Below are 25,335 nucleotides of genomic sequence, written 5' to 3' on the forward strand. Positions count from 1 at the left end.
GCTAAGGTGTTTCTTGGTATTCCCTTTGAAGCTAGAGCACTCTCTCATGCAGTGTTACAGTACTTCAGGACTCTGAATCCCATTCCATGTTTTAAGAATCTAAAATTTCAAGCAGGTTTTTTGCTTTGTTTGTTGTCATTGTTGCTGTTGAACTGAGCCCCAGTATGATGCTTTCATTGGCTAAGGCACCAGACTTCCCTGTATGAATAACTGCTTGAAAAAGATAATAAAGATAAACTTAGAATCTATAAAAATGGAAAAGAGGTTCATTTTTACACCTGAGAAGCATGGTTTCAAAAGGACATGTGCTAGTAGTAATAAGGATATGAAAATCCTTATTTCTCATATAGAAACAATTAGCATTTAATTTTAATTTGGTTCTTATATTGCCTCTGCATCCCAGAATGGAAAGAATGGGCATACGTACCTGCATCAATTGATCATGGAAGCAATTTTTAACCAATTCTAGCAGATTAGAGGTGAAACATTTAGTAAATATCTAATCCAACACCTATATTTAGGAAGAGATTTCTTCAAAAGTATTTTGAACAATTACAGGTCTGTTAGCCTGATTGTAACAGAATGCAAAATGGTCCTGGACAGAGTTTTATAGAATAGATCAATTCAACTCAAAAGCAGGATACAAACTTTTAAGAGCCCAAGTAATTAACAATATGAACAATTTAACTAATGATATTGTGAATTTCTGGTCATTGGTAACTCCTGAATCAAAATGTGTGTGTGTGTGGTTTTGCTTTGTTGTTGTTTTTTTTTTTTTTTTTTTTTTCCCCCAAAAGTTTATTAGTAAGTCAAGGAAAATATAAATCAGGGAAGTTCTATAGCATGTATTTTACAAGATGACAGACTGATTCACAGTACTCCTTTGGTGGTTTTATGATTTATGAATGCTAGCAACTGTATCCCAGATTAATTTGAATTGTACTGTTCTGAGGATAAAACCCACGGTTACAATTAGACTATAGATCTTATAATTGCAACACAATATAACAAAAGGGTCGACAAGATTCAAGGCTTTCAAGGATAAGAATATTCAGTGTTACTTTACCATGAATTGCAAAAAAAAAAAAAGCAGCTTTAATTATGGGAACATATCTGCTTATCTGCTTGGCAATGTCAAATCTGTATCCTGCAAATAGAAAAAGAGACAATTGGTAAGGGGAAATAGATAATTTCTAAGTGACATAATTCCTAGGTCACGTAAAACTGAAGCCAAGGGAAAAAGAAAGAATAAAACCCTGACATGAATAAAGATAACAAAAATGGTACACTTTTGTTTTTGAAGAAAACTAAGAACACAAGAAATCCAGCATAGGGCAGACTGTTACCTGGAGACAATAAATAGTTGGTCAAAATTCTCTTTTGTATGTGTGAGACACAAGATGAAAACATTAGGTGACAATAAACAGTAGACTAGCAATAATAAATGTTTTTTAAATCAATGGGCCAAATTGATTTGCACCTATGAGTCTAAAGAAGCTTACTGAGGAGATCTATAGTTCACTGATCCTGCATGAGCATGGGGCTTGGACAAGATGACTTCAAAAGGTCCATTCTGTGCACCATTCGGTGATTCTGTGTTTTTGTGATTATCACAGAATGGTCTGGGTTGAAAGGGACATTTAAAGATCATATAGTTCAACCTCCTTGCCATGGGCAGGAACATCTTTCACTAGATCAGTTTGCTCAAAGTCCCATCCAACCTGACTTTGAACACCTCCAGGGATGGAGCATCCACAATTTCTTGGGGCAATCTGTTCAAGTGTCTCTCCACTCAAAGAATTTCTTGCTTAGATCTAATCTGAATCTACCCTGTTTTAGTTTAAAACCATTACCCCTTGTCCTGTCACTACAGGCCCTTGCAAAAAGTCTCTCTCAGTCTTTCCTATAATCGCCCTCTAAGTATTGAAAGGTCACAATAAGGTGTCCTTGGAGCCTTCTCTTTTCCAGGCTAAGCAGCCCCAACTCCCTCAGCTTTTCTTCATAGGAGAGGTGATTCAGCCCTCTGATCATTTTTGTGGCCCTCCTCTGGATCCACTCTAACACATCCTTGTCTGTGTTGTGCTGGGGAACCCAAAACTGGATGCATTGCTCCAGGTGGGGTCTCACCAGAGCAGAGTAGATGGGAAGAATCACCTTCCTCAACCTGGATATCGTATCCTTGACCAGGATACGATTGGCTTTCCGGGATGCAAGCGCACATTGCTGGCTCATGTGCAATTTTTCATCCACCAGTGTTGCCAAGTCCTCTGCAGGGCTGCTCTCAATCCAGTCATCCCCCGGTCTGTATTGATATTGTGTCCAGTTCTGGGCCCCTCAGTTCAAGAAGGACAGAGAGCTGCTGGAGAGAGTCCAGCGTAGGGCAACTAAGATGATTAAGGGAGTGGAGCATCTCCCTTATGAGGAAAGACTGAGGGAGCTGGGTCTCTTTAGTTTGGAGAAGAGGAGACTGAGGGGTGATCTTATTAGCGTTTATAAATATATAAAGGGGGAATGTCATGAGGATGGAGCCAGGCTCTTCTCAGTAGCGACCAGTGATAGGACAAGGGGTAATGGATTCAAGCTGGAACACAAGAGGTTCCACTTAAATTTGAGAAGAAACTTCTTCTCAGTGAGGGTGACAGAGCACTGGAACAGGCTGCCCAGGGAGGTTGTGGAGTCTCCTTCTCTGGAGACATTCAAAACTCGCCTGGACGCCTTCCTGTGCAACCTCATCTAGGTGTTCCTGCTCCGACAGGGGGATTGGACTAGATGATCTTTTGAGGTCCCTTCCAATCCCTAGCATACTGTGATACTGTGATACTGTGATACTGGGGATTGCCCCAGCTGAGGTTCTGTGGTTCTTTAATAAAGGCAAAATATGATTTAACCAACTTAAGCATTCTCCATTCATCATGGAACTGAAAATCCTGCAAAAGTGTTCAAAGTAAAATCATGTGAACAGGGGTCACAACTGTAGAGGAATCAGAAAACCCCAGATTTTTTTTGGCTCTGTTAGATGATAACTCATCTCTGTAATTCCACTGGCAGTTTGAGTATCATTTCTATCTCTTCAGAAGTGTGTTGCCATAGCAAGTGTAACTCAGTGAAGCTGCACTGATTTCATTAAAACAAACACTTTGTTCAAGAAATGGTTGAAACTTAGCTTTCAGGGGTTCTTTCTCCCCCACCATCCTCAAAAATCAGTATTATTTCAACAGCCTATATTTACACACTAAGCGTCTTTCTATGATTCGATACAGACACCTTTTTTTTTTTCCTGGAAGATGAGATGTCTTATAAAATAAAAACTTCACAATATTTCTCAAGAGCATGAGTGTTTGTGTTATACAAAAAGGAGAGCTGGCAAACTCTTGGAGTGTTGCAAGTCCTTACATCTATCTATTCAGTTCTAAAATTGCAGGCAAAAAAGCCCTCCAGTAAACCAACAATACCCCCCAAAGAGCTGTCATGTTCTCCATCAGTATCCAAAAGAGAAAAAAATGCCTTAGAAAAAGTACTGACAAAGCTAAGAGGTGTGTATGGGGTGGTGGTGTGTATGGGATGGTGGTGTATATATGTATGTTTATATAGAAAAATTATAAATATATGTATACAAATATATATTATCCTAATATATATGTATTGTAACATATACATTAGAATAGTCATGGTATGTTAGGCCAAAGATCCATCTAGCCTAGTGTCCTCTCTTTGACAGCACATACCTAGAAAAACACAAGAAAAGAGGAAGCATATCATGACACTTCCTCAGAATGCCATTAGCAACTTTCTACACAGACTGGAACACCTTTTCTTTGTTTTATGAGAAAGTGAAATATAATTTTCTTCTATCTTAATTTTTGAAAAAAAAAAAAAAATACTGAGGATTTGGGCATAAAATTTCTCACATTAAAAGTTTTTCTTTTATTATTGCCATCAGTTTAAGAAATGCCCACCACATGTATATAGAGGGATATGAAATGCATACCCATAAATGAAGACATCAGTTCAAAAGGTAAAACATCCAATGTGTCTATTCTTGATCTGGAGGCTTTGAGCTGGTATTGTGCAGAGGGAGGGCAAGATTTAATTTTGTGGGTGTATCCTGATCATCACTGAGTAATGCTCAGCTTAACTCTGATGATGCTGCAGGTATTACAGTAGTTTCTTTGCAGCAGGTTACAGAAACATTTGCTAGAGACAGAAGAATGCACATTGGCCAGCGAATGATGCCTACTGTTAATGTAGGGTGTGCTGCTGTTGCTAGTTCAGATGCTTTTGAGCTGCATCATAGAATCCTGTAGCAAGTCACCTTCTAATGCTTCACAGCCCTTCCCCTTGCAAGAGACTCTTTTCTAACACTTCTTGTTTTTCTCTCTATTCTTGTGCCCTAATTCCTCTTGTTATAATTCTATGTGAATCTGAACTGTGTGGGTCTTTTTCTTAGAACAGCAACTCTCCAAAAGTTGCCTGTTAGCATGTTGTAGAGCAAGAATAATTTTTACGTACTCAGGTATTGATCTACCAGGAGGCAGGGCATTTAAGAGCTCTCCTGCTTTCTCTCTCATTAAGGCTGACTTGTGCAGCTGACTTGAATATTACGTGCCACTGTTACAATTGTGAGGCTTTTGATCTAATGTTAGCATGGCTGAGAAAATGGGTGGGTGGTAAGGAGGCAGAATAGTGGATGGCCATCACTGTTCATTTGGAATTCATTCCTGTGTGAAGTATCTCTCTCCAGGCTTGGACACCAAGGGAGAGACCTTGCTTATGCCTTTGCTTCCTGAAGTATGATATGTAAGCTGGGTGCTTCCTGATTTCATCTGGCCCTGGCATGCTCTACTTCTTTCTTTCATGCACATTGAAAGATGTTTGAGACTAGACTGAAGTTTTCAGCACTCTTGTTTCCTATTCTAGATGGGCTGCACCAATTACCTCTAATGCTGAAAGAGGACTTACAGAATGCTTTCCATGATTTTTTTGCCTCAGTCTTTAATGCTAATGATAGACCTTGGGCTGACTGGTCCTCTGAGTTGGAGGAACGCGACTGTAGGAACAGTGACTTTCCATTTGTGGACACTGAAATTGTAAGGGACCGGTTGTATCAGTTGAATGTTCACAACTCTATGGGGCCTGATGGGATTCATCCCAGAGTACTGAAGGAGTTAGTGGCTGTTACAGCAGGACCCCTCTCAATCATCTACCAGAGGTCTTGCGAGCCTGGGGAGGTCCCTGCTGACTGGAAGTTAGCCAACGTAATTCCACTTTAGAAGGATGAGGGAAGACCCAGGAAACTACAGACCTGTTAGTCTAACCTCAGTACCTGGAAAAATTATGGAGAAGATCATACTGGGTGCTACTGAAAGGCATTTAAAGGACAAGGCAATTATCAGGCACAACCAAAATGGGCTCACAAAGTGAAAGTACTGCCTAATTAATTTGATACCCTTCTATGATAAGGTCACCTGCCGAGTGGATGAAGGTGGTGAATGCAGTTTTTCTGGATTTTAGTAAGGCTTTTGATACTGTCCTTCACAGCATCCTTCTGGTCAAGTTGCCCAACTGTGGGATGAGCAAGTACACGGTGCGCTAGATGAAGCACTGGCTGAACAGCAGGGATCAAAGGGTTGTAGTGAATGGAGCTACATCTGGCTGGCAACTGGTCACCAGCGGTGTTCCTCAGGGCTCAGTCCTAGGGCCACTTCTGTTCAATACTTTTATCAACGATCTGGATGCAGGAGTTGAATGCACCGTTAGTAAGTCCGCTGATGATACTAAACTGGGAGGTGCTGTTTACTCTCTTGAGGGAAATGAGGCCTTGCAGAAGGATCTAGATAGATCAGAGCATTGGGCAATCATCAATGGCATGAAATTTAACAAAAACAAATGCTGGATTCTGCCCCTAGGATGGAGTAATGCAGGACACAAGTATAAATTGGGAGAGGAGTGTCTGGAGAGCAGCCCTGCAGAAAGGGACCTGGGACTGCTGGTTGGCAGCAGGGTCAACATGAGTCAGCAGTGTGCCCTGGCACCGGCGGGGCAAACAGCATCCTGGGATGCATCAAGCACAGCATAACCAGAAGGTCAAGAAAGGGGATTATCCCGCTGTATTTACTGATGGTGTGGTCTCACCTCACTGTGTGCAGTTCTGGGCCCTGCAATTTAAGAAGGATGCTAAGGTACTTGAATGCGTCCAGAGGAGGGCATCAAAGCTGACAAAGGAGCTGGAAGGCATGTCCTCTGAGGAGCAGCTAAGGACTCTGTTAAAACTAAGGACTCTGGGTTTGTCTAGTCTGGAGAAAAAGAGACTGAGGAGCAACTTCATTGTTCTCTACAGCTTCCTGAGGAGGGGACATGGAGAGGGAGCTGCTGATCTCTTCTCCCTGGTATCCAGAGACAGGACATTTGGGATTGGCTCAAAGCTGCATCAGGACAGGTTTAGACTGGACATTAGGAAATATTTCTTTACAGAACAGGTGGTCAAACTCTGGAACAGGCTTCCTAGTGAGGTATTTGGACAGTACCCTTAATGCCTTAATGCTTCAACTTTTGGCCAACTCTGAAGTGGTCAGGCAATTGGACTAGATGATCACTGTAGGTCCCTTCCAAGTGGAACTATTCTGTTCTAATCTAGAACAAAAATAATATTTTCTGGTTTTATTACTGTCAAAGGCAAAAGACTCTTCTTAGCACTTTCCCAGGTCTGTTCCATTCAGTGTCCAGATCTGCACTTAGAAAGACAACATATCCAACATCACTCACCTAAGAAACATTGGGATGTGCAGTGGCTTTAGCATCCTCTGCCACAGCCATCTGACAGAATGAACAATATGCAGCTTTTGGAACCCTGTAATTCTGAGAAACATTATCCCTCACCTACACTACACACAACTACAGGTCTTCTGTTTTATGCTTACTATTGCTTCTTTATTTCTCAAATAAATAAAGAAGCAAAATATAAGGTTTAAGTGTAATTTACAGAAAATTAATACATCTCACAGCATTTGCTGTGTGCCTGAGTGATTTTGAGCATCACAGGTTTTATGTCTCACTCACATTGTATACTGTAGCCTTGGAGGTTGACGTCCAGAGCCCATTGTGCTGCAAACTCAATATTCGTTGTAAAAGTACCATCTACAAACTTCATCTTCCTTTCTAGAGCAAAAGATGAGAGTCACATAATTGCATTTGAAATACTCAGAACGTGTTACCTGGGATTATAATAACAGAATAAAGTAGGTAAGAAATTTCAGCATTTGTGATGGGGAGAAGAAAGTGAAGAAGAATGAAAGCAAGGCAAAGAGAAAGAAGAGGTTATTTCTTGTTCCTTTCCTGTGGGAGGAAGCAGAGAGCTCTTACAAAGAAAGAATTGAAAGCAGGCGGAGGAAAGAGTTTGACGAATGAGCTAAGACAAGCTAAAGGAAACTGAAATTGAGGACAAGGGAGTAAGTAAAACTTTGAACCTTCCTATTTTAAACTAGGATGATGGAAAAACAAGACTGGGAGGAAAGGCAGTGAAGTGGCAGAACTCAGCCTATTTATGACAGTTTGTTAGTAACAGTGCAGGAGGTGAAAGACATCCCAGGAGTGTGTAAGGGCTGAGGACTCAACTGACAGTTGAGTTTGTAATGGAAGAGAAGGGGAAAATGAATCAAGGGTAGAGGACAACAGAGCATGAAGAGAATTAGCCAGTGGAGAAGTGTGAGCAATGACTGTGAGCAGAAGAGAAAGAGCAAGAAATTGAAAGAGAGAAAGGCTGGCAGGGTGGACCTGGTGACAGCAACACAAAAGCTGAACACAGCACTGCTCTGAAGAGGAAAAGAGGGAAGGAAGCAGGGTAGGGGAAGAAGCGGCACTAGAAAAGCAGCAGTGCAGCATTCCCTCACAGCACCTGATTCAAGCAATATGATCCATCAGGAGTTTAGACCTTGAGAAATGTCGAATAAAGGCATTGAAGTCTCTGAAGGACTCAGGACATAGGGAGGCCATGAAGATGCCAGGGACAGATGCATTTTTTACACAGGGCATTTTAAAACAGCAGGAGAAGGCAAGGTTGTGTTAAAATCAGCAACATGACCTGATGAGTAAGCAGAATAGATGGAAGGAAATATTAATCAAACTAAGGGTGAGGGAAGGAACTAGCAGCTCTTGCAATAGGGATACAGGATTTAGATTTATACTTACAATCGTAAAGCAAAAACAAGGCAGAGAAAGGATCTAGCAAAGGTAATGTGAACCACTAACAGATAAGAGTAACAAGATGGAGAATTAGCATCAGCAAGACAGGAGGAATAAAAAAGTATGAAGGGCACATAAACAAGAACCCTCCCTCAAAGCATTTGAAAAATGCTCAGCAGATAATTTTCATAGCAGGACCCCAAAGTGCTGGCCTGTACCAGGCTACCCTGGAGGTAAAGAGCATGATTGCAAGGCAAGGCATAAAAACGAAGACAAGAACATATTCCACATTTGCAACATTCCCTGCTAGGTTATGAACAGCAGTAGCCCAAGCTCTACATTAGTCTTTAGGACAGCCTAGAAGGACAAGCCCAGAGTGCCATTCTCCATAGTACAATGTCACCTCAAGCAGAGTTGCGAGATGGGACAAAGGTGACAAAAGCCTGTTGTGCTTCCCTTCCATTTCTAGTTGGTGTTTGCTTTACTCTGTTTCTCTGAGTCTGGCAGAGGGAGCCCTCTCGACTTTGGGAAGAGCTTCATTCTGGATCTTACTAAGAATTGGTCTCATCCTCCAACAAGAACCCCTTTCCTATGGGGTAATAACAGGCTCTATTCCTGCAGTCCTTCTCACTGTAATAGACTGTACTGGGACTGTAGTGTTCATCATCTCCTGCAACTGCAAGCAGCCTGGCCGCTCTGCACTGATGGGACATAATTAAAACCTTCCTTGGTACTGCTTTCTCCATTCAGAATAGAAGGGTGCCTCTCTCTCCATTATGAAACCCAGCCCCAGCCCAAAACAAAGGCTAGAAGTTTCTGGCAAGTACAGATCTCACCACAAGAAAGCCGGGGCCAGCATAATTTATATTGTTTCCTCCCTTGCCATCTATGTGTGGGGCCCCAAAGTGATGACATTGTGGCCCAGATGCTATAAACAAGGCCAAATTCATGGACCAGAGACTCCCTGGAGACTGGTTAGATGTCTGTGTTAGGTTATGAGTTCTTGGGAGCAGAGATAATAGCAAGATGAAGCTGAGAGAATGGGAAGTTGCAGAACTGGGGGTTAGGACACTGGAGAGATACTTTCCCTTTGGTAGTCTTGTTCATCTGAGCCTCCTAGGAAGAAATTGGTGACTGTGATTCTGGTTTTAACATCATGTGCATGGGGAATTCTAGTTTGGGGAAAGCAGCACTATGTCTGTTGGCAAACATGGCGATCTAATACTGGTGATCTTTGAAACATCAGGAAATTGGTAAGAAATAATGTCACCTGCCAGAAGAACACAGAAGGCATCACATACCTGGGACCCTGACTAAATTTACTCACAGTCCAAATACAGACAGGACTTCATTCTTTGAAAGTCCTGTTGTAGTTCCATGCTGGTTAATTTTACAACCATTTTAAAATTTAAGAGACTCTGTGCCTTCAATCACAGAATCACAGAATGGTCAGGATTGGAAGGGACGTCTGGATCATCTAGTCCAACCACCCTGACAGAGCAGGGTCACCTACAGCAGGTTGCACAGGACGGCACCCAGGCGGGTTTTGAATGTCTCCAGAGTGGGAGACTTCACAACCTCTCTGGGCAGCCTGTTCCAGTGCTCTGCCACCCTCAAAGTAAAGAAGTTCCTCCTCATGTTAAGATGGAACTTCCTATATTCAAGTTTGTGCCCTTTACTTGAATAATACTTCAATCTCTGAAGGTAGGAGAGACCTCAGACCAGAACTCCTTTCAACTTGTAACCAGAATGGGTTTGAAATGCTGATCCCAGAACACTGACATTATGCCAGTAATCATTATACTAATGAAATATACATATGTAATACCAATGCTTTTCAGTTGGACTAGATGATTGTTGTAGGATCCTTCCAACTGAACTATTCTATTCTATTCTATTCTATTCTATTCTATTCTATTCTATTCTATGCTATTCTATTCTATTCTGATATTGTCCTTTTTATATACTCTTCAAAATACCTTTTGGTCTAGCTATTTCATCAAACTGAAAACTCATATACTATTGGTCATCTAATGCAACCAATAAATCCTTTCATTCCTGCTTTCCAAGACACAGCCACCAATCTGTAACTGTGATCTGCTCTGTGGAACTCTTCTAGAAACAACCCTGCTGACTGAAAATCATTTATTGTAAAATACAGTGAGTTTAAGTCAAAAGTTGGTGAATTACTGCTCAGTGTTTAATCAGCTCTTCATGTACTGCTGACAAATGCCTTACAGAAATCCCTTATGTCTCTGCGATGTGCTAAAATTCCCTTTTTTTCCTCATGCTTGCCCCCTTGGAGGTATGAAATTTGGTTTTATCCCCATTTTACAGACAGGGAATTGAGACAGAGATTTGAGAAGGAAACAATATAAGAGCCAGGTTTTTGAAGGCTTTGAAGTCACCAAAGAAACTATGAAACAGCCAGTGTATAGTTTTTGCATTTGGAGAGAAGAACAAGGCAGGGTCTTTTTCTCTAAAATGCAATGGGAGCCCTGGGGAGGGAGGCTGGAGTCTGCTGATTAAAGCAGCTTAAGGAGCAGCACCCCCATACATCAGGCCCTTCAACACAGGCAGAAAGGTTACTTTTCAAACTTCCCTCAGTGGAAGTTAAAGGCTCCTATCTTGCTCATACCTCTTTGAAAAAAGTCCACACTGAACAATAACTCAAACTGGAGTTCGACCTGTTCAGAGAGAAAAAGCAAATTGAGATGATATGATAAGGTCTTTGAATAGCACGAACATAAGTGCAATACAGCATGACATGCCATATCAGTTTATCAGAAGTATCACGGGTGCTTTACCCCAACTCGTGCTTATTCACAAAATGCAGAGAATCACTGAATATAAATGCAATGGATACATTTGGTAATGTGTTAAAATGTGGAAAGCAGCAGGTAGTACAGGAACTCTGTAGTGGGTAAGGAGATGAAGAGTGCCTCCCACCAAGCAGGTGAAAGGCAGAATGGGAGTCGGTATCACTTGATGTGAAGCGTATGAGGACCCTCCTGCAAGCAGACTTTAAGATATTTTTCGGAATGCTCTGGTAGTTTTTCAAAAAGAGCTGATCATAGCAGTGCCTAATGTCAAGCTCTTGTTCTTTAACATGGAATGGACAACATTATTTAATGAAGTTCTGAATTATTAACAAGGATATTTTAAAAGACCACAATATTGTGTGGGAATAAAACAGGGAAGCAAACCTCCTAAGATATCAACATATATCCACTGGTGGTGTTCCAAACAGACATATAATTATCTTGCTCAGAAATGTATATTGGTTGTATAGTTAATAGCAATCATCACTCCCTCTTACATCGTGTGGTCAACCCTTCTACTATTTTGCCCCGGGCTGATATTGTATTAAGTGTCCCAACAATTCCACAAGACATATCCTTTTCATCCTATAAATATCAGTGCACTGGTAATTCCCCAAGATCCTTTGGTCCAAGACCTCTGCAAAACAAAAACAAAAGAAAAACAAAACCCCACCTCAACATTCTTTGTCCTCACATCTCCTCAGCTGGTTCTTTTCACCCTCCCTGTTGGTTCACAAATCTAAGTCCATTATAATACCAGTGCAAATGTTATCCCTCCGGGTTAGTATTTTAGCCATATCCTTACCTCAGTTCCCCCTTCTCTACTGCACAGTCTCTACAAGGCAATAAAACAAATAACTTCTTTTACCTTTTAGAAGTCCTTACAACTGTTTCCTGCGCTTCCTAACTTCTGTGATAAGCCACAGGATGATTGTTTCTTCTCTCGACTTCCAATGTCACTGCCACTAGTATCTAAGGATATCTTCTAAAGTTCCTTTCCATCACTCTTTTTGAAGGAGAAAAGATTCCATTGAACACCAAAGAACGAGAAAATCACAGTATCTGCCTTGACAGTGATGGATTTTTTAAGATGTTTACATTCTTACCAATGACCAGGAAGTTGGTTCCCATGGCCGTGTTCAAAGTCAGGTTGGATGGGGCTTTAAGCAACCTGATCCAGTGAAAGATGTCACTGCTCATGGCAGGGAGGTGGAGTAGATGACCATTAAAGGTCTCCTCCAACCCAAACCATTCTATGGTTGTATCTTGTTTTGTCAATTAGAGCCTCTTTAATGGCACAGATGTATTTTGTGAAGTATTTAGGTTGTTCACTCAAGACTTCCATGTTAGCCTGTCAAGGCCTTGCCTTGTCACTGAGGCCTCTCTGTGGTATTACATTACAATAACATTATCGAGATCTGCGACTCATACCATATGTTCTCCTGGATCCAATTCTTACCACATTGTCCTAGATCAGCAGGTGAAACTAGCCCTCCACTCTTGCAATGACTCAGAGCAACAGGACAATATCAGTAGCGTTAGAACCAAATATTTCGGGCAGCAGTATTTTTAAGGCACAGTCCTACTGCTTAGCACAACACAGATCTGTAACCTTCTTATCATTCCTAGAACTGTTTTCCAGGTACAGGCGGATACAGAGACTGTACTGCAACTGATAACCTTCAGCATGCATCCAAGTGGCTAAGAAAGCAGAACAGGTAAGGGAAAATACTTGTAGTAGAACAGAAGCACAGATTTTGTGTTGCTGAGTCAGCCCATAGAAAGATCTAAACTTCTTTGTCCCACCTTGAATTGAAGCCAGAGTCTTGATGCTGTGGATACAGAGTACCCTTCTGTGGGAACAATACCTCCCATTTTATCTCTTCTCTCATTTAGTGATGCTGGTGTCTCACCTTCCATGCTGGGTAGCCTGGCTGTGCTTCTCTCTCTGGAGCACTCCCTGTTATTCATTTGGGGTTCTCTGACGTCAACTCTGAGGTCAGGCAGGCAAGGCCACGCCTGTCCCTTGCCTGCTCCCAAACACAAAAGACTATAGATAGCTGCTGCAGCAAATGCTTTTCATTATGTACTCCCCTCTCCTCAGACCGCCCGCCCAGTTAGGGGTGGGAGCAGCATGGGGCCCCTAGATGCCTGTGCTGCTCTGCTATGTGTTTTCTGTTATTTGGGGTGAGCTGTGCATTCCTCACACGCTTTGAATGTCGTGCAGAGCCCCAGGGGAATCCTCAGAGGAGTGGGAGGAGAGAGCAGGCAGGGGAAGGTTGCCCACGAACACCAGGCAAGAGGCATGCCCTCCCCCATGTCAGCCTGTGAAGATGTCCATACCAGAGAGAAGTGCCAGGTCTGTGACAGCATACCCTCTGCACACAGCATCCATCGCCTCTCAGAAATGTATTTAAAAGCTTTCTACTTCCCACTAGCAGAACTTGCTTAGCTAGCCTTAGTCTGGCAAAACACAGACCAAGAGGTGATAAATCTGTCTGCTTGTACACTTGGAGTCAGTGACAGAAAGGTAAAGGAACAATTTCAGAATAAGACTAACTGTGAATCAAGAATAAATGGATATAAATTGGCCATTAATACATGCAACAAGAAATATGGAGATTTCTAGGTATTACAGCAATCAGGCTCCAAAACATCCTCCCAAACTAAGAAGGATATAGAAGCAAAAATCCCATCTGCTTCTAAACTAGAGCCTGATAAAATTATGAGTGATTACAAGGTTTTCTATCTGTGACAGCTAGGGACTGGACACGCAGACCCAAGAATGGCTGCACACCACCTTCTCATCCTTCACCAAGGAAATCTGATATAAAGACTCCCTTCCTGGAGCACCCATGTGGTGCCTTGCACTGAGGACAGGAAACTAACCTCCCAGCAACCCCACTTCCAAAAAAACCCCAGTTATTTGGGTCTGTTCTTGTGTTAGATCCGAGATGCCTATTTCATGTCTCAGTGTCAGCTCACAGAGTTTGCACAGAAGATTGTTATGGATATAGAAACATAGGACTGGAAAGGACTTCCTGGGACAGCCGGATGCAGTGAGTTCAGTGGCTGCTCCCCAATTTGCTGCCATGTGTTTTCTTCCATCATGATTCTCAGGATGCTAGTGTAATTGGAAATTCTGCAGGATCTGAAGTGCCAGCAGGATGGGCTAGCATTCTCTGTAAGTCTTAACCTGTAACTAAATCAAAACATCATTTCCAGATCCCAGAAATGTGACAAGATCAACAAAATGATGAACAGCAAGGAAAAGGGAGCCTGGAGGAAAAGGAAGCCTTGATCTCTGCAGAAACTGTGCACACATCTAGAATACAAATAGAAATATAGGAGCTACCATAATGTACTGTATCCTGCGCACTAACTGCAGCAGCTAGGACTAGGTACTTCAGGTATGCCAGGAACCACCTTAAAAGGCAACACTAATAAAGTACACCTCAGACAAAAATTTTCATGCTGTTGTTGATAAAATGCTAGCGCTGGTCTGAGGATTGAGCTTTATGGGTCCCAGTTAGAAATATGCATACTGCCTATTCTCTGTAAAAGTGACATTTTGAGATTGTAACTTATTTAATGCACAATATAGTAATTTGTGTCGTGCAAGATGTGTAGAGACACTGAATAGGACAGTAAGTGTAGTACTTGTGACATCTTACATAGTTCAGGCTACCATGGCTCCTCTACAACTCCTAGTACAAATCATACAGAGAAATAACTTGAAACATTCACCTCTTCTACCACAGATACTCCCATGGCCCTGCCTGTTTGTACTCAACACTGCCAGCTTGTCCCAAAACACACGCAGTCACCAGTCCCTGCAGCACAGAGAGCAGAGTATGGGCAGAACTACTGTGGATCCCGCTGCACAGAGTTCTGCATGCCTCCACTGAGCTCTGCACACCACCAGGGAACAGCATCATGCCCTGGAGCAGCTCCACACCCTGGCTGGGAGATGGGCACCCTGTCCCGGGAGATGGGCACTCTGTCCCAGGAGATGGGCATTCTGTCCTGAGAAGATGGGCACCCTGGTCTGGGGGAATGGCACCCTGTCCCAGGAGATGGGCACCCTGGTTGGGAGATGGGTATTCTGTCCCAAGAAGATGGGCACCCTGTCCTGAAAAGATGGGCACCCTGGTCAGGAGATGGACACCCTGCTCAGGGAGATGGACACCCTGTCCTGGGAGATGGGCACCCTGGTCAGGAGATCACGAAATCACGTAGTTTCAGAGTTGGAAGGGACCTCTAGAGATCATCTAGTCCAACTCCCCTGCTAAAGCAAGATTGCCTAGAGCACATTACTCAGGACTGCATCCAGGTGCGTCTTGAAAATCTCCAGAGAAGGGGACTCCACAGCCTCCCTGGGCAGCCTGTGCCAGTGCTCTGTCACCCTCACTGTAAAGAAGTTTTTCCGTGTATTTGAATGGAACTTCCTATGTTCTAACTTGTGCCCATTACCCCTCGTCCTGTCACTGGGAACCACTGAAAAGAGCCTGGCTCCAACCCACCCTTTAGATACTTGTAAGCATTAATAAGGTCTCCCCTCAGCCTTCTCTTCTCCAGGCTAAAGAGTCCCAGCTCTCTCAGCCTTTCCTCATAAGGGAGATGCTCCAATCCCTCCATCATCTTAGTTGCCCTTTGCTGGACTCGCTCCAGCAGTTCCCTGTCCCTCTTGAACTGGGGAGCCCAAAACTGGACACAGTATTCCAGTTGCAGCCTCACCAGTGCAGAGTAGAGGGGGAGAATGACCTCCTTCGACCTACTGGCCACACTCTTCCCTGTGCAGCCCAGGATTCCATTGGCCTTTTTGGCAACAAGGGCACATTGCTGGGTCATGGATAATTTACTGTCTACTAGGACCCCCAGATCCTTCTCTTCAGAACTACTTCCCAGCAGGTCCGCCCCTAACCTATACTGGTGCTTTGCATTCTTCCTCCCCAGGTGCAGGACCTTGCACTTGCTTTTGATGAACCTCATTAGGTTCTTCTCTGCCCAGCTCTCCAGCCTGTCCAGGTCACGCTGGATGGCAGCACGGCCCTCTGGGGTGTCAGCCACCCCACCCAGTTTGGTATCATCAGCGAACTTGCTGGGGATACACTCTGTCCCCTCATCCAGGTCATTAATGAATACATTAAACAAAATTGGACCAAGTATTGACCCCTGGGGGACACCACTGGTTACAGGCCTCCAACTAGACTCCGTGACGCTGATCATAACCCTCTGAGTTCTGTCACACAGCCAACTCTCAATCCACCTCGCCGTTGCCTCATCTAGCCCACACTTCCTCAGCTTCCTAATGAGGGTGTTACGGGAGACAGTGTCAAAAGCCTTGCTAAAGTCAAGGTAGATGACATCTACGACTCTCCCCTCATCCAGCCAACCAGCTATAACATCATAGAAAGCTATCAGATTGGTCAAGCATGATTTACCCTTGGTAAATCCATGTTGACCACTTCCAATAACTTCCTGTTCCTCAACGTGTTTGGAGATGACATCCAGAACGAGTCGCTCCATTACCTTCCCAGGGACAGAGGTGAGACTAACCGGTCTGTAGTTCCCTGGGTCCTCCTTCTTGCCTTTTTTGAAGATCAGAGTGATGTCAGCCTTCCTCCAGTCCTCTGGCACCTCTCCTGTTCTCCATGACCTTTCAAAGACGATGGAGAGTGGTCTAGCAATAACATCTGCCAGCTCTCTCAGCACTCGCGGGTGCATCCCGTCAGGGCCCATGGACTTATGAATGTCCAGCTTGGCCAAGCGGTCTCTGACCCGGTCCTCCTCAACTGAGGGAAAATCTTTCTCTCTCCACACCTTCCCCTTTGCCTCCAGAGTATGGGATTCGTGAGGGACAGCTTTAGCAGTGACGATCGAAGAAAAGAAGGCATTCAGTAACTCTGCCTCCTCTGTGTCTTCCACCACTAGGGCACCCGTCTCATTCATCAGTGGGCCTACATTTTCCCTAGTCTTCCTTTTTCTATTGATATACTGAAAGAATCTCTTCTTATTGTCTTTAACTGCAGTGGCCAAGCTGAGTTCTGACTGAGCTTTGGCCCTTCTAATTTTCCCCCTACATAGCTTTGTTGTATCTTGATAGCCCTCATAAGGTGCCAACCCCCTTTTCCAGAGAATGTAAGCTTTCCTTTTTTTCCTGAGGTCCAGCCAAAGCTCTCTATTTAGCCAGGCTGGTCTTCTTCCCCGTCCGCTCGTTTTTCGAGACATGGGGATGGCCTTCTCCTGTGCTTCTAAGAGCACCTGCTTGAAGTATGCCCAGCCTTCCTGGGCACCTTTGCCCTTCAAAAGTGCCTCCCAAGGGACACTCTTGACCATGCTTCCAAACAGGCTAAAGTCTGCCCTTCGGAAATCCAAGGTGGCAGTTCTGCTGGCTCCCCACCTTGCTTCATCAAGAATTGAAAATTCTATCATTTCATGATCACTCTGCCCAATATGACCTCCAACCTTTACATCCCCCACAAGACCTTCTCTGTTAACAAACAGTAGGTCCAGTAGGGCACTTCCCCTAGTTGGCTCCTTCACCAGCTGTGTTAGGAAGTTGTCTTCCACACACTCCAGGAACCTCCGGGACTGTTCCCTCTCTGCTGCGTAGTATTTCCAGCAGACATCTGGGAAGTTGAAGTCCCCCACAAGAACAAGGGCAGATGATCGTGAGACCTCTGCCAGCTGCTTATAGAATACTTCATCGGTTTCTACATCCTAATTAGGGGGTCTATAACAAACTCCCATCACGATGTCTGCCTTATTGGCCTTCCCCTTAATTCTTATCCATATACACTCAACACTGTCATTCACACTGTTAAGTTCCAGACATTCAAAACTGCCCCTAACATAGAGGGCCACCCCACCACCTCTCCTTCCTTGCCTACCCCTTCTGAAAAGTTGGTAGCCATCGATTACAGCACTCCACTTGTGTGTGTCCTCCCACCACGTTTCTGTGATGGCAACTATATCATAGCTTCCTTGCTGTACAATGGCCTCCAGCTCCTCCTGTTTATTCCCCATGCTGCGTGCATTAGTGTAGATGCACTTCAGCTGGGCTAATTGTCCTGCCACTTTCTTGGGGGGACAAGCTCTAATTCGCACCTGTTCATGCTCGGACATCATGCTGTGTTAGGAAGTTGTCTTCCACACACTCTTCCCTATGCAGCCCAGGATTCCATTGGCCTTTTTGGCAGCAAGGGCACATTACTGGGTCATGGATAATTTACTGTCTACCAGGACCCCCAGATCCTTCTCCTCAGAACTACTGAGAAGATGGGCACCCTGTCCTGAAAAGATGGGCACCCTGGTCAGAAGATAGGCACCCTGTCCCGAGAAGATGGACACCCTGTCCCGGGGAGCGCCGCGCCCTCCGGGCAGCGCCGCAGCCTGCTCCTGACACAGCCCTTCTCCCACCGCCCCTCCGCTTACCGCGCGGAGTCAACCCGTTGCCATGGCGACGGGGTCCTGGTCCTCCCTCGCGACCGGGCCCAGGTACAGGACTGCGCTGGCGGGTCCGCCGGGCCCGGCGGCGGCAGCGATGTCAGCGGTGCCGCCAGGCCGGGACTCCGGGGCCGGGATCCCACGCCGCGGTGGACAGTCAGGGCCCGTCGCCCGGGGGCGTGACCGGCATGGGGGGAGGCGGGGCGGGCCCGGGGGCGCGCTCCACTGGCAGCTCCCCGCCCCTGGCGATGTCGAGCCGGACGTCGCGCGCAGTGCGTCATCGTCTGCGTCCGGCCGTGCCCTCGGCCTTCCCGCCGCTGCCGCGCGGCGTGCCGGTGCGCGCAGGATGGGCCGCGGGCGTCCGGGAGGCCCGCGCCCCGCCGCCGTGAGTGATCCCCGGCCGGGCGCTGGCGCCCCTCCGCTCGGGGGACCCGTCGGGTGTCTCTGCGCAGGCGGGCCCCCGGCCCGGGTGTCGGAGCCTGAACTGGCTTCGGGGAACGAGGGGAGGCAGAGGCGGGGGAGGGAGGCTGGGTCGTGAGCGGTGTTCGGCGGCGCCGGGGGGAGCTGCCCTTCCCTCCCTTCGGGGCGCTCTCCGCGCTACCCGGCCCCGCCGTCCCGCCCCAGTAAGTCCGGGCGCTTCTGGGCCCGCGGTGCCGGTCGAGAGCACTGGCGCCGGGGTCTCGCGCCAGCGCTGTGTCCTTGTTCCGGCAGGTCCAGGGCACCGGCGGCAGCAGCGCCGTCAGCAAGTGCTCGGCGGCGGCGCGGGGCTACATCCAGGACCGGTTCCTGCAGCTCCTGGTGGGGCGGCGGCGGCGGCGAGCCCCTCTTGTCCACCGGTGAGGAGCAGGCGCTGCGCGGGGCTCCGGTGGCTGCCGAGCCCCGGGGTGCCTGCGCCGGCAGGCGGGGCCCGGCACGCGTGGGGGCGCGCGGCCCCCCTCCTGTCGGGCGGCAGAGGGGCCCGAGTCGTTCCCCGGACCTCCGAGTTGTCACTGCTGTTTAAGGCACAGGTGTTTTAAATGCGTTTTAAGGAAAGTATGTGTAGTGACAGAGTAGCACCTTGCAGAGCACAGTCTCTCAGTAATGTCACCTTTTCAGACTGTAGTATAATTTTACGTGGCTTGTGGGCAAAAATTGAAAGCTTTGTCCTGAGTAAAATATGTCACCGGACTGGTTCCTACCTCTAGTATTCAGTGCTGCTGAAAACTACTTCAGATAAGATGTGAAGACTAATGTGCTAAAAATGTTAGTACGTCAGTGCTTTTCGTATTAATTCTCAAGAGCGTTACAATTTCGGTAAGGTATTTGGTGGCTTAGGGAAGCAATATTATCTTTTGAATCAGTGGTGTCTGACCAGTGGGTCTTCTCTGGAGCTTTGCAAGACACAAGCGTGTTTTGAAGTGTGTGTGTAGAGTCTTCTATGCTGATACAGTAGTGGAGTTTATGTAATATGAGGCTAACAGTTTAATGCAATCAAAGTGACTGTGAATTGCCAAAGGAGTTTCATTCAGGGGAAAAAAAAAAAGCAGTATTCAAGCTGAAGCTTGAATGACAAGCGTTGCTTGTCAGGTCAGGAAGCTGAGCCTGTGTTGGCTTGTCCTATGACGTTTGCATGCCAAACTAAATTCATAGAAAGAGTTATGTATTGCTGTTGTCAACATTGTCATAATGAATTTTGGGACATCTTAGAGCATCTAGTGAGATCTTTAGTGACTGGGAGGCATGGGGATGATATCAGCCCTTTTAACAAGCATGTTAGGAACTGGTAAGCCTGATGGCGACACGATGAAACTAACAAAGAGAATGCCAAGGAAAAAGAGGCACCAGTCCGTGCCAGACTAGGCAAATGGTAAACACTTTCCAGAAGTTAGACTTACTTAGTTCCATTCATTCAAAAAACAGAGAATTAAATTCCTTTCCTGATCGTGCTTCTCTTATCTTTTTTGTTCCCCTCTCACTGCATTTGCACACACTGATATTCTTTTTGTTATACCTAATAGCCCCTTGTAAGTAGAGGAGTTAATTTTGTATTGTTACAGCATCTGATTTGGGGCAGGAACTATTGGCCACCCACATTGTAGGGGAGCATCCTAACTGTCTGGATTCATACTTTTTCATCCAGTGAATATTTATGTATGCAAAGCGGAACAGGTTCAGCTAGGGTATGTACACAGTTTCTCTGGGTTATCCATAGTCTTATTGGTTAATACACTTACTGACTACAGGAGTTCTGTATTTATTAGCAAGCTGTTGATATGACAGAATCATCAGACATCTCCCAGTGGAGGTCTGTAAATGTGGGGTTATTGGGTAGAAGCTGAGAGAGAAAAAAAAGTTTTTTTGAAACTGAGGATGCTAGTGCTGCAGAAATAGGATTCCTGGACAGTGATTACAACTGAATTTCATTCCACAGGGGTTATTACATCCGCGCACGTGCTGTAGATCACTGTGTTCAAGACTTCCTGCTGAAAACCCAGACCCACCCTAGGACACAGGTGCATTTTCTTTGTCTGGGTGTACTGGCAGTTTCCACTACATGTGTGAAAAGTCTTTATGGCATCTTGGCACTGCAGTAGCTTATTAGTGCCTCTGTTGTGATCCTTTCCCAGAAGAGCACAGACAGTCTGGCTGGCACTACTGTGGCTGTCTGTCACTTTGACAGAAATATCTGGGAGGGGGGAATGCCTACACAAAATTCTACTTCTTGCAGGAGATTGCCTGATTTTGTCACTCTACAGATGATGTTATTGAATGTTTTTCACACCTAGATGCTCAGGTTGCTTCTAGAGTTGAGTGTAACTTTTTCTGATACTTCCTCTGCAGATCGTGTCTTTAGGTGCTGGCTTTGACTCCTTATACTTCCGTTTGAAGGACATAGGTCTTCTGCGTCACACTGTGGTATATGAGGTGGATTTCCCAAATGTGGCATGCCAAAAAGCTGCTCTGATCAAAAGAATGAAAGAGTTGTCAGCACTGGTGGGAGATATCAAAGGCGAAGGATTAGGTATGATATTTAGGGAAGGTTTTCTAGATACTAAATGTTTAGAAGAAGCAAGCATAACTTCAGCCTTTAAAAAATGATATATGATGATAGAGGAATATGAAGTTGTAGGTGAAAAGCATGCTTATTTCCTGAAAATTTTTGGAACAAATAAATAATTCATAAACATTAGGAGATAACAGGAAGAGACAACTGGGTATGTTCAGCCTTAAGAAGAGGAGCTTGGGAGGGAGGGAAGTGAATCTCACTGCAGTCTTCAACTACCTAATGGGAGAGTGTAGAAAAGGTGGAGCCAGACTTTTCTTGGAGGCACCAAGCAAACAGTCAAGGGGCAATGGTTGTGAGTTGCAACAAAGGATATTCTGGTTACGTATAATGAAAATGTTTGAGTTGGTGGTTTGTTTTTTGGTTGTTTTTGTTGTTGTTGTTTTGTTTTGGTTTTTTTTTTCTGTCACGTGAGTAGTTTAAAAACAGGAACAGATTGCCCAGAAGGGTGGTGGAAACTCCAGCCTTGGTGATAGTTAGAGCTTGACTGGACAGAGCCTTGAGCAACCTGATACAGGTAACTGCTGTGAGCAAGGAGTTGGACCAGATGACCTTCAAAGACCCCTTCCAACCTAAGTTATACTGGGATTTATGGGCTTCATGGGTAGGAGAGAAGGTATGACTGTTAGGTATCTTGACTAATAAAAGATTAGTCATTATGTTACCTGATTTTATTTTTCCTTTTCCAAGGCAGGAAAAAATGAGCCTTATGAAACTACTGTAGAATATAAGCAGAGCTGAAAGGATTATTATTCCAGCTAAGTACTGAGGGGCAGTTCAGTCGTAAAATCATAGAATAGTTTGGGTTGGAAGGGACCTTAAAGATCATCTAGTTCCAACCCCCCTGCCATGGGCAGGGATGCCTTCCACTAGACCAGGTTGCCCAAAGCCCCCGTCCAGCCTGGCCTTGAACATCTCCAAAATTGGAATTTCCCCAACTTCTTGGGGCAACTTGTTCCAGCACCTTACCCCACCCACAGAGTGAAAAATTTCTTCCTCATATCTAATCTAAATCTCCCCTCTTCCAGTTTAAAGCTATTCCCCCTTGTCCTATCACTACACTCCCTGATAAAAAGTCCCTCTCCATCTTTCCTGTAGGTCCCCTTTAAATACTGGAAGGCTGCAGTAAGGTCTCCCCAGAGCCTTCTCTTCTTCAGGCTGAACAACCCCAACTCTGTCAGTATGTCCTCGTAGGAGAGGTACTTCAGCCCTCGGATCATTTTTGTGGCCCTCCCCTGGACTTGCACCAACAGGTTCATGTCAGTCTTGTGTTGGTGGGGCCCAGAGCTGGATGTAGGACTCCAGGTGGGGTCTCACCAGAGCGGAGTAGACGGGCAGAATCCCCTCCCTCGCCCTGCTGGCTGTGCTGCTGGAGATGCAGCCCAGGATGCGGGTGGCTTTCTGGGCTGCGAGCGCACATGGCTGGCTCATGTTGAGCTTGTCATCAAACACCACCCCCAAGTCCTTCTCCTCAGGGCTGCTCTCAATCCATTCTCCACCCAGTCTGGATTTGTGCATGGGATTGCTCCTACCCTATATGCAGAAGCCTGCACTTGGCCTTGTTGAATTTCATGAGGTTTGCACGGGCCCACCTCTCAAGCCTGGCCAGGTCCCTCTTGATGACAAAATGGATGAATGTAAAGTATGAGGTTCACTAGAGGTTTCTCCAGCATCTGATTTCCTTCAAGGTTTCCATTAATGTTCTAGATGATAGGCTATAGAAGGTGAAAATGTAATAAACCAGCAGGAAACAGGGAGAGTTGCAATATGGTGGATGAGACTAGCATTTTGACAAAGTACATGAGTGGTCTGGAAAACATGGAATGAAATACAATAGGGACATATGTAAGTTGCTATGTTTAGACTGTAATAATGAATTTAAATGCCGATGGAAGACAGCTACAGAGCTGGGTGCAGAACATAAGTCCCTGGCTCCTGTGAGCCATTGAACATGTCTTTGTGAGTAGCTCTTCCATGAGCTTGTTCAGTTTCCTCTTGTATCCGTTTTTAATATTGGCGGCATCCTGTGGCAAAGAATTCTGTCCATACCAATAATCTTCAAGTACTTCAACTGAAAGGCAGGTGTCAAAAGTGTTGGGAATACCCTGTTCTCTGTGTTCAGAGTGCAGGAAGCAATGGATAGACAAGTGAGTTAGGAAAAATTAACAGGGAACGCTGGCATGGGCTTGTGAAGTCCCCAGTAATGGATGCCTTTGATAACAGTGTAGATTAACAGTTTTCAGGACAGGTATAATTGTTGGACTGCACTGGTGCAGAGACAGACTAGGAGATTTCTAAAGGTATTTTTGCTTTTTTATGATTTGGTTTTCCTTGAAACAGGTCAACAAGCTATATCTTGTGATATTCTTATGGACTACAGAGGTATGCCATGATAATGCTTGCAAATCATAAATTGGAACTTATTTATGAGAACAGTGATCTGTGAGACTAGTCCTGGTCTTTGCAGAGAGTTAGAAGTGCCATTTTACAGAAATCTATTTAAAAAATAAACAAACAAGCGAGCCCCCCAAAACTTGAAAATGGTTTTATGGTTGTGAGGCAAACCATTCAAATTCTATCAAAGCAATGGTAGCTTCTTAGCCTAAACTGAAAGGTCTATAAATGACAGCCCTTAGGATTTGATTCTGAATTATAGTAGTTCTATTAAAATGTTGTTAAAGTAAATATGATAAAGTTTTGTTGTTATAGTACATGTGATAATTGTATGAGAAATCTGTAGGTGATATTTGGATTAAGAATAATGGTGTTTCAGACCTGCATTTAATGGATCACTTCTTGACACTATCCCTTTATGGTTCATTTAGTGATGGGGATTTTCTTGTATGTTTCCTGGAGAAATTGAGTTGATGGGAACAGCCTTGTGAGCGATTACCTGTGGGGTTGATTTTCCTGTTTGTCCCTTTTGGTCTCAGTATTGCCAGTATTTTGGTTTTAGGTGGCCAAGAAGACCAACAGCATCCTGGCCTGTATTAGGAACAGTGTGGCCAGCAGGACTGGGGCAGTGACCGTCCCCCTGTACTTGGCACTGGTGAGGCCCCACCTCAAACACTGTGTCCAGTTTTGGGCCGCTCACAACAAGAAAGACATTGAGGGGCTGGAGCGTGTCCAGAGAAGGGCAATGGAGCTGGTGAGGTGTCTGGAGCACAAGTTTTGTGAGGAGCGGCTGAAGGAACTGGGGTTGTTCAGCCTGGAGAATAAATAGGAGGCTGAGCGGAGACCTTCTCGCTCTCGACAGCTCCCTGAAAGGAGGGTGTAGCGAGGAGGGGTCGGTCTCTTCTTCCAGGTCGCAAGTGATAGTACAAGAGGGAACGTCCTCATGTTGCACCAGGAGAGGTTTAGATTGGATATTAGGAAAAGTTTCTTCACCAAAAGGGTTGTCAAGCATTGGAACAGGCTCCCCAGGGAAGTGGCGGAGTGTAGATGTAGTGCTGAGGGACATGGTTTAGTGGTAACGTGGCAGTGCTAGGTTAATGGTCGGATTTAATGATCTTAAAGGTCTCTTCCGACCATAACGATTCTATGATTCTGTGCATCAGCACTGTAGTGAGGTTTTGTCGTTTTTGTCTCCCAGGAGTCATTACCTTTTCTGGAGAGGATTACAAATTACTGGGAGTGGATTTATCAGAGCTGTCTGAGCTGGAGAGAGCCCTGGAAGAAGCAGGACTGGACAATGAAATCCCCACCCTCTTCATGGCAGAGGTGGTGCTCACCTACATGGAAAATAGCAGGTCAGTTTAGTTATTCTGTTAGCTAGGTGGTAGAATGAAAAGAACAAGCTTCTTTGTAGGAGGATGGAGCCATACTCTTTTCAGTGGTTCCCAG

General features: G+C 45.1%; 1 protein-coding gene and 1 long non-coding RNA gene across 3 annotated transcripts in view; one reads left to right on the forward strand and one right to left on the reverse strand.

Annotated features, from left to right (window-relative positions):
* Nucleotides 1–382: 382 nt before the first annotated feature.
* LOC309673447 lies at nucleotides 383–18,648 on the reverse strand. Its single transcript, XR_014269316.1, has 4 exons — nucleotides 18,438–18,648; nucleotides 10,817–10,865; nucleotides 7,057–7,155; nucleotides 383–1,147 (listed from the first exon to the last, which is right to left on the reverse strand). It is a non-coding gene; the product is annotated as an uncharacterized lncRNA (long non-coding RNA).
* A 128-nt stretch (nucleotides 18,649–18,776) lies between these two features.
* LCMT2 (leucine carboxyl methyltransferase 2) overlaps nucleotides 18,777–25,335 on the forward strand; it is a 38,859-nt gene continuing 32,300 nt past the window's right edge. For both annotated transcript variants that reach the window (XM_082498699.1, XM_082498698.1), the window contains exons 1-5: nucleotides 18,777–18,834; nucleotides 19,161–19,285; nucleotides 20,860–20,941; nucleotides 21,270–21,450; nucleotides 25,085–25,241. In XM_082498699.1, coding sequence (XP_082354825.1) covers nucleotides 18,796–18,834; nucleotides 19,161–19,285; nucleotides 20,860–20,941; nucleotides 21,270–21,450; nucleotides 25,085–25,241 — 584 coding nt within the window. In that variant the 5' untranslated portion in view covers nucleotides 18,777–18,795. The remainder of the gene's footprint in view (nucleotides 18,835–19,160; nucleotides 19,286–20,859; nucleotides 20,942–21,269; nucleotides 21,451–25,084; nucleotides 25,242–25,335) is intronic.

The sequence above is a fragment of the Vanellus vanellus genome (assembly GCF_965231255.1).
Source record: "Vanellus vanellus genome assembly, chromosome: 1".
In the NCBI taxonomy this organism is placed as follows: domain Eukaryota; kingdom Metazoa; phylum Chordata; class Aves; order Charadriiformes; family Charadriidae; genus Vanellus; species Vanellus vanellus.